At 38.9% G+C, this 11,345-nt stretch overlaps 1 protein-coding gene across 2 annotated transcripts; it reads left to right on the top strand.

Moving 5' to 3' along the window:
* The first annotated feature begins 1,829 nt into the window (after positions 1-1,829).
* Positions 1,830-9,725, top strand: LOC137191849 (riboflavin transporter 2-like). Of its 2 annotated transcripts, none has more exons than XM_067602290.1 (4): positions 1,830-1,960; positions 6,334-7,411; positions 7,614-7,737; positions 8,543-9,725. In XM_067602290.1, exons 2-4 carry the CDS (start codon positions 6,381-6,383, stop codon positions 8,753-8,755), a joined length of 1,368 nt encoding a protein of 455 aa, XP_067458391.1. In that variant the 5' UTR covers positions 1,830-1,960; positions 6,334-6,380; the 3' UTR covers positions 8,756-9,725. The 2 variants fall into 2 exon arrangements, with proteins under 2 accessions (XP_067458391.1, XP_067458390.1); XM_067602289.1 differs by lacking the exon at positions 1,830-1,960 and adding an exon at positions 3,764-4,028.
* Positions 9,726-11,345: the final 1,620 nt, after the last annotated feature.

Raw genomic sequence — 11,345 nt, 5'->3', positions numbered from 1 at the left:
CTAACAAGACAAAATGAATGTTTCTGGATGTTGAGAAGAGAAAGATTACCATCAAGTCACATTACATTGATGCACCTCAAGTGCATTACATGAAGTAAAAGATGATGTAATCTTTGCAATCATCTGCATATTAAGCTGAACGGGTGCGTCAGCACTCACTATTACAACAGAATGAGGATAAAGGTCAGGTGTACATTGTCTCGTGTTAAGTATCTTATTTAATGATAAATTCTCAATGGCAGTAATTTTATCTGTGGATCCCCAGCTCAAGTTGCCCCCATGCTGACACTGAACAAATGAATCTTTCAGACTCACTTGCGGCGTACATGCAGTACCAAAAACACAGACATATTTGTTTAAACATGAGCCCAGCAGTTTTGAGAAAGAAAGCAGCGTATTGTACTTCTACGCAAATATTCACCATGTCTCCTCAAGCTTTATCAAGACAACTCTGTCCTATGACTAGACATCGGTGTCTTACAGGCTTACAATAATACATATTTAATATGAAATAATATTTTTGAGTTTAGCAGAGTTTAGAGGTCATCTAATCAGCAGATATTATTTGAACTGAACAGTAAACATGTATTTGGTGATTTGGATTTTCACACCCCTGGACATACTGTATATCTGTATGTGTCAAGATGACTATATTACCACTCATAAAAGTCATTAGGTGCATGTTGTTTAATATACAGTATATCACATTTTATCTGTGTGCCTTAAATTATATTATTTATATATCTATATTATCTCACAAGTGTATTCATAAATAATATGAATACTTGAAATCCGACCAAGTTTGTTTTAATGCAATTTGAAGTTCCTCTTATGGTTGAACTACAGACTAAAAACACATCCTTAGAGAGTTAAAACGTTTTGTGACACAATGGCCAAAATTTGTGATAATTTAGCTCCAAAGATTAATGGTATAATGGCTGATTGCATCTTTTTGTGAAAGACATTGTGACACTGAAATAGCAAAATAAACCTGATTCCCTTTGACATTTCCTTTCTATGTGTAAACAAGCCAGATAGAAATATTATGATATATCTCAATATCAGTCAGCTTACACTGGACAGTGCATGTCACAGACATCACAGAGGGCAGTTTTAAAAAAGCAAATCAAACACCAGTAATTATTTTCTTGTACGAATTAGTTATGTTGACCAGAAGCTTTTTCTGGGACAGGAAAGAACATTTCACAACAAGAAAGATTCATGGTTTAAATGTATTTGTCAAACAACAGTGATTTTTATTTATTGTTTCAAAAGTCATTTGGTTCATAACATTATTATGAGACTTGTTGTTGTTATTCAGGAAGGGGACATGTAGTAACAGTCTCTACAGAGGTGGGTGCAGGGGCACACAACTGAAATACCAGCCAATGAAGTTAGTGCTCAACAGGGGTCATTCATTTGAGCTGGAATTTTTGCAGAACAAAAGCCAGACTGACCCTGACCAAACACCCACTCAGAAAGCACAGAAAGCTGTCCAAAGTCATCTTCTGGTTGGTTAAGCTGGTCACACTTGTCTGCTGCCCAAATGAGAACCCTCATGTTCAGGTAGTGTGGTGGTGTCAGTCTGTTCCTTTCTCTTACTTTCTCCCCAAAATGTTCTAAACTCCCCTTCCTCCATCCGTCCTCTCTCTCCTTTCTCACCTCCCTCTGCCCTTATTCCCTTCCTCCACCCACTCCTGCTGCTGAGGACTTTGATTCCCAGGCTGGACCCTTGGCTCAGCCTTCAGTAGTCACATGACAACAATCCAGAGATCCAGACTAGTAAAGTATAAAGCACTCAACTCAATGTGCATGCATACTCCATACTCAGACACATCATAAGGCCACTGTCCTGTTACGCAGCGTCTCCATCTGAGCAGAGGAAGTCTCGGCATATTTTCCGTTACACTTGTGTAATCTCTCACCACTACTGACTCTGCGCTTCCATTCCCACAAGCAGGTAGGTGGTACTTGGGGCAATTTAGAATGATGAATGGAGGTAATTTAAAATGTTGAAGGGATTTCAGACGGTTTATGAGGTTACGTATTGAGTTGTGCAATCTAATAATGTTACATGAGGAAATTTGTCACATGGAAAATCTAGTTTAGAGTTTTGGAAGCACAAAAAAACTTATTTAAAAGCCAAAATAAGGTCTGGCAGGTTTCCCACTGCACTGTATTAGAGATTTTGGCTTGGCTTCAGCGAGTTAATGTCCTCACATAACCCAGTGTTATGAGATGTAGCAGCATTAACCTCTGTAAAGACCACACTGTACAAAATGTATTTTTGATGCTTCTTCAGTCAATATTATAGGCAAATATTTGACATTGTACAATACCATCACAACACCTTAAATTGATAAGTAAGTAAGATTTATTTTAATTTAATTGGCAACATAAACTCAGTTGTGGCAGTCTGCTTTGGTTCCTCCTGCATTCTCAATCTTGTCCAGGCAGCACTAATTCCTCCTGTTTGTACTAGCTGACAACCTTGAAAAGGGCACTGCTGTGACTCTCTGGACAATATTATCACAGATTCATGTGAGCTTGCAGAAGAGCATCCTGATTTACTTGCTGAGAATGTGTCTGCTAACTCCTTAAGTTATTGCAGTTTAATAACATTAAGAATGATTTGTTCAAAAAAAAAAAAATTATGGCACTCAATGAAAAGTTAAAGGATCACCAGTTATTGCAATCCATCCCACAGTTGTCAAGACTTCACACTCAAATCCAAATTTTGTCAACCTCGTGGCGGCGTTAGATGAAAAGTCAGGAGATTGCCAAAGTCATTAGGACTCATTCTAATATATTAAATATTTATACAGACAATGAATGTCTGAATAAAATTTCATGGCTATCCATGTATGAAGCTTTTTCAGATATTTCATTCTGGTGGGTTCTTGGTCACCTCTTTGAGGCAGGACTCCTCACATACTGTGCATCCTTGGACTTCAGTAATGAAAGCATCTGGTCCTGGAGTGATGGCAGAGGGTTCATGTCTGTGTGATTCTTGACCTAGTGATGCATAGTGCACAGAGCAGTGACGACCCAGCCTTTTTACTGAGCTATAGGGAGGCCATGTTGAAGGAGGTGTTTGGAGGAGGCAACTAGAAACACTGCAAAACTTTAGCAAACCAGCTTCTATCACCACATCCTGTTGGCTGAGCAGAGTTGGTGCTCCTGCTGTTATCTTAAACTATATTTAAAATCTATGTCTATAATCTACAGTATAAATCTACATCACATCACACTGAAAACAAGACATGTTGGCATAGAGTTAGCATAAAACAATTAACATATGTTGTGTATTTTCCTTTAAGCTGACTTAAATTGAAAATCTAAATGGCCATGTGCCATGTGTGGAGATGGAACTTGACAGACTGGTCTTTTCAGTTGAGTAACTGTGGCCACAACAAAGATAATTGTGAAACTAGAAATGCAACCAACTGGGCGTATGCAAAAGAACTGCCGACACAGTAATGGGCCAATAGAGGCTTTCCAGGAAATAACTGAGGCAGGGACAGAGAGAAACAAGTGGAACAGAAGGAAACTTTGTGAGGTATTTACAATATCCAGAACATAATCCTGTGTGAGCAGCCTGTGAGTTTAGTTTAAATGAGGGCTGACTACAAGGTCATATACTGGTTGGGGGAGGGAAAGGGAAAAGGAGGAGCTATTATTACTCAGACCTCCCTTTCCTCCTTTTGCTGAGCCCCCAGGCGCACAGAGAGCACATGGCTGCATGATTTTGAAACCCCCCTCCAATAGAAAGCTTATCAAAGCGTCATGGCAGCAGAGAACGTGTGCGCCTGTGTAGTCCCGCCCCTGTCAAGTGCAGTGGAGACACGGAAGCAGAATAGGAGCCTGTGGATAATGTGTGTAGGAGAAAAGGGGGAGGGAATGCTAACACACACACGCACACACACACACTTGCGGCTGATGTAACAGAAAACTGTGATCACAATGAAGTGAAGGTTTTTGAAAGGAAACGGGAGAGGAGAGCAGTCTCTTCCTGTGTTCTGACAAAGGTAAGATGACATTGGCACGAATGTGTGGTTATATGTATGAGGGAAGTGAGATTATTTGACTGCCGGGTTATCTCAGGAGCATAAGTCTTTCAGCCCAGCTGCTTCTTGTTCTACTACAGTTCCTCCATCTGCTCTCTTTACCATGTAAAGGGATGAAAGTGAAGCAGAATGATCGTACAGGTTTAGATTTTAGATTTATAACTAGAGGAAGAGGAAGTTAAATCCATAATTACGTCACTGCCAGTACTTCTTCATTGTTTCTGAATATGACTAATAATAATTTGTATTTTTTAATAGTTAGACACAAGACATTTTAATTTTAGTATATTTTAGTTATTATTAGTTATATTTTGGTAAGCTTCTTGTTATACAAATTCAAGTAATCCTCTTACACCAGTAGATTGCTATCAAATCCTTGGAGTTTCTATTTTTTTTTTGCTAGTGAACATTTTCTTTGACCCTGTTCTATTGATACGAATCAGAAAAAAAACTGTTTCAATAATCTATTCAATAACAACACATATGCTGGTATAGTATGAATAAAATGTTCCTTTTTCTTTGTTTTTAATTGGAGAAAATCTTTCACAATCCCCATTGTGATGTAGTTTTATTTCACAGCATCAGTTGTTTCCCTTTTATGTGTCTGTTTATATTACAACCACATGGTTCTTTTAGTGTCAGTGTGTGAAATGTCAGGCATCTCTTGCTGGATAGTACATGTTAGAGGGATGGAATAAGACACAGAGGAGAGGGGGAGACTAGGAAGGTCAATACCAACCACATGGGCACATGACATTCAACTATGCTATGCTTTTTTCATTTTCTGACACTGCATTTTTTATCATGTAGATCATTTTTGTTGTTATGATGTAGCAAACATCATCTCCAAAACATGTTAACTAGTATTTTTAGTATCCTTTCTTAAGACAGACAAACCTTTTACAAAAAAATGTAGCTAGCCAACTTTTTTATAATTATACTAATAATATTTTTGTGTTGAAATGGCTTTACCATTAAGTAATTTCTTCAAATGTTACTTTTGTCACTGCAAAGCATTCGAAAAATGTATTCACAACCTTTTCTGAGAATTGTATTCTTCCAAGGATATAAAATCTCTGAGGCAGCATTTACATAATCTCGTTATATCCAATTTACATCAAACTAATTTGTTAATAATCTGCCCTATAATCAGTCCCATCAGAATGCTGGCATTGTGTCCACTCTTTAAGTTATGCTTGTACTTGACCAGATCGGTGTATTTCACTATCAGAAAAAAAAAGATCAATATCTCTGATTTCTTATGAGCAAAATGGTTTGCTTGGTTTCAACACCTGCTTGTAAGTTAGGTTTAAGTTTGGTTGTGTCCCTCTCTTGGGGTTAGTTTCCTATGTAATTTATTGGTTATGATGCTTTCAAAACTATTCAAGTAAAGTAAAATCCACTTTTGTCTGGCAAACTTAAATTCTACATGTTGTAGGAATAGAATGGACTCCATTCACATAAAATGGAGTCTGATGTGCTGGGCTGAGAAGCTTGAGTCTGGATCTTATAATGATGAGTGAGTCAGCCGGTCCGGATTTGAAAACTTCCCATTGGAAGGGAGCTCCTGGTTTATGCTCTCCTAGGCTTGATCCTCAACTCATGACTCTAGACTTTTCAGGTGTCACTTCCTATTGTTCTTAATCGCATCTTCAGACTTGCAAAATGCAAGCTTTCAACCGGCATGGCAGAAAGCAAGAACACAAAGATAAAAGCAAGAAAAACCAGCAGCCAGCCTGGAGTCTCAGATAAGAGACTGTTTTTAAAGTTTCTGTTTGCCCGCCCAGAAGGTGCTACCTGGCCAATTAACATGCAGGGACTTTACCCTACAATGTATATAATCCAACATGAATCTTGAATTCAAATATTCATGTAAAACATTTAAACATTATTCTGGGATTATTCTGAAAAAGAAAATATGCAGTACATCCATATTTGAGGATAACAGGAGACTTCTAGACATATATAAATAGAAGTAGGACAAAAAGGCAGTTTTTGGTCTGCATGGGAATGAAAGGGTTTGAGCAACATCACACTACGTAAACTAAATAAATATACATCATATTCATTAAATAGTTGTACTGTATGAAACTGAATAGCTTGTATTCCGCTTCTTAATCTAACCTAACCTAATCTAACCTTTTTTCAAACTGAACTTCCTGTGAATAAACTGTTTTATTTTTCCCGTTTTTTATCATTGTTGTAAGAGTCCTTCAAGTTTTACATTCTACTAATAATACTGGTTTATGTTTATGATCTATTTCAGATTACATACATCTACATTTCCTGATTTACATCTTTCATACCTCCATCATGTCGCTGCTGACTCATGTGTTAGCATGTCTGTTCGGGATGGGCTCCTGGGTGGCCATCAATGGGATGTGGGTGGAGCTCCCCCTGATCGTAAATGAGATCCCAGAGGGCTGGTACCTCCCATCCTACCTCACAGTCCTCATCCAAATGGCCAACATAGGTCCTCTCTTCATCACCCTGATGCACCGCTTCCGCCCAGGAGCGCTGGATGAGCGGCCGGTCGTCTACTGCATCGTGGTGTTGGGGATCATCGCTACATTCCTGCTGGCTTTCTTCTGGAGGCACACGGTGACAATAGGGAGCTCCCAGCATAGTTTGCCCCTGCTGGTGTTAAGCTTTCTGCTTTCAGTGGTGGACTGCACCTCCTCCGTCACCTTCCTGCCTTTCATGATGCGACTGCGTCCCCAGTACCTCACCACATATTTTGCAGGTGAAGGTCTCAGTGGTCTGGTGCCTGCACTGGTGGCTCTGATTCAAGGTGTTGGTGTAGTCCACTGTCAGAATGCCACTTTGTCTGATTCACTAAATGAAACAGCTGACAATTCCACTATAGCTGGCAGTTTTGAGCTAAAAGCCATCTACCAGCCAGCTAAATTCTCTGCTGAGGTCTTTTTCCTGTTCCTCAGTGCCATGATGGTTGTGTGTCTGGTAGCCTTCACCCTACTCAACCGTCACCCAGCTGTGGCTCGGGAGAGAAAGAACGACCTGTATTTCAGTGGTGATCTGGCTCCAGGAAAGAGAGAACAAGGTCTGTCTCTACATGCCCAGACACCAGAGCAGAAGCCTATGATCAGTCCCTTGGACAGGAGTGAACCTCGCAGCTCTTTTGGCACGGGGACATACAGCAACCTCGAGGTGGTGTTCATCTTTGTTGTGCTGGCGTGGGTGAATGCTCTGACCAACGCAGTCCTGCCATCAGTGCAGTCCTACTCTTGTCTGCCTTATGGGAACCAGGCGTACCATCTAGCTGCCACCATGGCAGCTGTCGCTAACCCAGTGGCCTGCTTCATCGCCATGTTTATACCGATAAGGTGACTATGACTACAGAAGCCTTACATTTATGAAAAGATTTTATCCATCTCTTCCAACAACATAGAATTCATGCAACTATTACAGGTCATCAGTAGAGGTCATTCATTTAAACTCTCATATCAGTGTGTTTTATAAGGCCAAGTGGTCCAGTGTAACTGAAAATATCTAGTTTCACCTTCATACATGGATCTTTATTTCCAGGTCTCTCATCTTCATGGGTTTCTTGACCATGTTTGGGACTGGATTTGGAGCCTACATCATGGCCATGGCTGCTCTGAGTCCCTGTCCTCTGCTGGTCCACAGTTCCTCTGGAACCATCGTCATAGTAAGAATTTTTGTCTTATGAAAAGGGATGAAACACATTTTATTTAGTCTTTGATATATACTACTAGATGTAAGTTAATTTTGGATCACATGTTCTGCCTTTTAAGTAGGGCTAAAACTACACCTTGTAAAAGAATGAGAGTACAACCCAACTGTCATAATTACATGGTGTTTGTTTTTTGGGGTGTGGTGTGATTGGCAGGTTTTGTAATTAAGTCACTCAGTACTCACTGACTTGATTAAGGTTCAACATAGTGCCAACTTGCCAGCTTATGTTTGTGCCATATCAGAGAACACTTTGACATTTCCCTCAAGTAAAGCTGTTATATTGGGGCCCGTTTCACAAAAAAAATGGGAACACCGTTTACATGCAGATTGGAAATGGTGTCAGTGTGCCATTTCACAAATGACTGTCACTTGCAAATTGCAGATAATGTGAGTCCTATTGTCCTCTTGCATGGTCATGCATGGGTCGCAAGTATTGTGTTTCTTTTGATTAGTTAAACATAACAAAATAAATTATACAGGAATTATCACATGTTGGTGGTCACAGCTTGCATGTGCAAATCTGGTGCAACGGCCCCCTATTTCCTTGAATGAAGTTATGTTTCCTCATTGCTGATGTAATCATTGCCAACTTCCCCCCTTTGGTGTCACAAATGCTTTGTTCGTGATAGAAAAACATCGAATGCCACTGAGCAAGCTTATGTGTTGAGGTCAAACCACAACACTTTGCAGTCTTAGTGGTATCTGCATAACAAGGACTGGATGTCTAACATACAATATTCACTTTTTGTCTGCTGCAGGTGCTGGCCTGGATCCTGTTTGTCCTGTCCTTGTCCTATGTGAAGGTCATCATTGGAGTGATTCTGAGAGATGAGGGCCACAGTGCCCTTGTGTGGTGCGGAGCAGTAGTGCAGTTGGGCTCCATGGTTGGCGCTATATCCATGTTCCCATTGGTCAGTGTCTATGGACTTTTCAAGTCAGGTGATGCTTGCAACACTAAGTGTCCAATGTAGTGAGTAAACATGTTTAAGTGTAAAACATTACTGTACAAAAGTGAAATATGATTTGCACTCATTTTAGTAGCACTGAACTCATTGCAGTCAAGCTTTACATATTCAAACTTACTTCAGAGAGGTCGTAGGTGTTTATCTTCAACTGTATTACTCCTTGATGTTTTTAAATAGGTCTGCTCTCCTTAGTGTCAGATGGTAGATTTATGTTTTATACAACTATCTGTATTTATTTGACTTATGGAGTGAGTGCCACACAAGGCTGAAATTCCACCAACATTATCAATGTCTCAATCACCACACAGGACCAGAACTGAATCATATTTTACTGCTGAGTGTATTACAATTCCATCTCAATTCAGAGGTCAAAGCTATTTTACTTGAACTGTTAAAGGTGCAGTGTGTAGAATTTAGTGGCATCTAGCAGAACAGACTTGGCAGAAATGGAATATATTATTCATAAGTATGTTTTAATTATTGTATAATCCAATGAAAATAAGAATTGTTGTGTTTTCATTGCCTTAGAATGAGACCTTTATATCTACATAGGGAGCGGTCCCCCTTCCACAGAGCCCACCATGTTGCACAGCCATGTTTCCACAGTAACCCAGAACGGACAAACCAAACACTGGCTCTAGAGAAGGCTTGTCACGTTTTTCATGAGTTTCACGGCCACCATAGGTACTCCTACACGCTTGGCAGAGGAGGAGGGGAGCAACCTCACCACCAGATGCCGCTAAATCTTACACACTGGTCCTTTAACATAAATGTGAAAGAAGTGGTTACTGATTTTATTTTTTTTAAGATGATATGGTACTTTTGGCTTTAAAATGTGCCTTAATTTAAAACTCAGAAAGATGTGTGCTTTTTTTGAGCACATGGTTATTTAACATTATAACCTGCTATGTAAATGTGACTGGAGTGGAAAAACTGTTCAACAATACCAAATAAAAACTTGTTTTATTCCTGGAAATCATCTAGAATATACTCCTTATCCTAACCCAGAGGCAGAAGGCATTATGTCATATAATAGAAAGTGTTAAGAGGGCAAAAAGCACAGATGGCGCACTAGGGGGAGACAAAAATAACATAAACCTGTATTAAATGTCTTTTGTGTGTTTTGGTTAACTTGGTATCACTTAGCATAAATCTGCAATATTGCAATAGTTACGCTGTTTTTACTGGTTGCAGCTTTTATTACACAGTAGCTGGAGTTCGTTGGGTTTGACATGCCGAGACAGCTTGTACACAACCCTAAGCCTGTCTGAGCTCATGTGGTATGAGACTGTAATCCATTACCTGGAAGACACTATGTTAGGAGAGGGGACTAACAAATCAACTCCAAAACACAGCATAAACCAGGAATGGTGGAAGGTTGGGCTTGGGGGTTAGAAACCCCAACCTGTAAAAAAACATCCATGCTACACAAATGTCAATGAAAACCAAAAAAACTCAAAGCCTTGGAAGTGAAGACGCTTCAGTTTACCAAGATAAAGAGAAAAGGACAAGGTACACTATATATCCATGAAATGTATGTTTTTTTGTGTGACCAACTTTTTTATTGCTTTTTCCCATGTAGTTTGATAAGGGTAAAGGGCTCAAACCACAGAAGGAACTGAATGCACTCATACATAAAGCCTTTGACTCTTCTTGTATCAAAAACTCCATTACCGAAATAACACAACAAACAAAAGCTATACACCTTTGCAGAAAAGAGAGAAAGAGAAAAAATAAAACAAAACAAAAGAAAAAACCATACACACATATTTAGATATACACTACATAGCATTTGTCTATTTCAGAGTATATATACAGTATAGTAGTATACACAGTATCTTGAAGTCCATAAACCCAGAAGCTTATACTTTGTAAATGACAGTTTCCTGTGGAATATGCTAAGTATGTGGGGAGGTTTCCATCTCATAACAGGGACTTTTTTTTGCTGCTGCTTATCCTGCAAACAAGACTCTCTTCTTATCTACAGATAATGTTAAAGTTGAATCATCATTTGGTAACATGATTTGTGAAGACAATACATAAATATCCAATATGTCAGAAAGGGTGGAAGCAACATTCCAGTCACAAAACAAGTACACTTTTGGCCAATCTCTCATCATATGCATGAAAGTATCAATTGATTTTTGAGCAAATGAAGTGCTGAAGGTGTTTTGATTAATTCTTAATTGGCATCTTTTTCTTTGAATTAACTTACAGTGCAGTAATTCATTATTATAATTGCAGGAAGAAAGAGTGATATTATTCCATACTATCTGAACAATTTACATTTAAATCATACTCTTTTTTATAGATATGAGATGAAAGACCAAATTCACTGATTGAAAAAATCAGTTGAAGCTATTCAAAATGTGATGTGAGGACAGTGGGTGGATAGGTTTCATGGCAGTGTGTAATTAAAATTAATAAAAGATGAAAGTCATAAGACCATTTTGCTTCTTAATATCTGAAAAGTAATGTATTCTTCAGGCTTGCTGTTAAGAAAGATGGATGGCTTTATTTCCAATACATAACAATTCATTATTTACTTGTGGTGTATTATAATGCCAATCTTTTTCCACACCTTAAATGAATGAGC

The sequence above is a fragment of the Thunnus thynnus genome, chromosome 10, assembly GCF_963924715.1.
Source record: "Thunnus thynnus chromosome 10, fThuThy2.1, whole genome shotgun sequence".
Lineage (NCBI taxonomy): Eukaryota > Metazoa > Chordata > Actinopteri > Scombriformes > Scombridae > Thunnus > Thunnus thynnus.
This window is presented reverse-complemented; position numbering and strand designations above follow the sequence as displayed.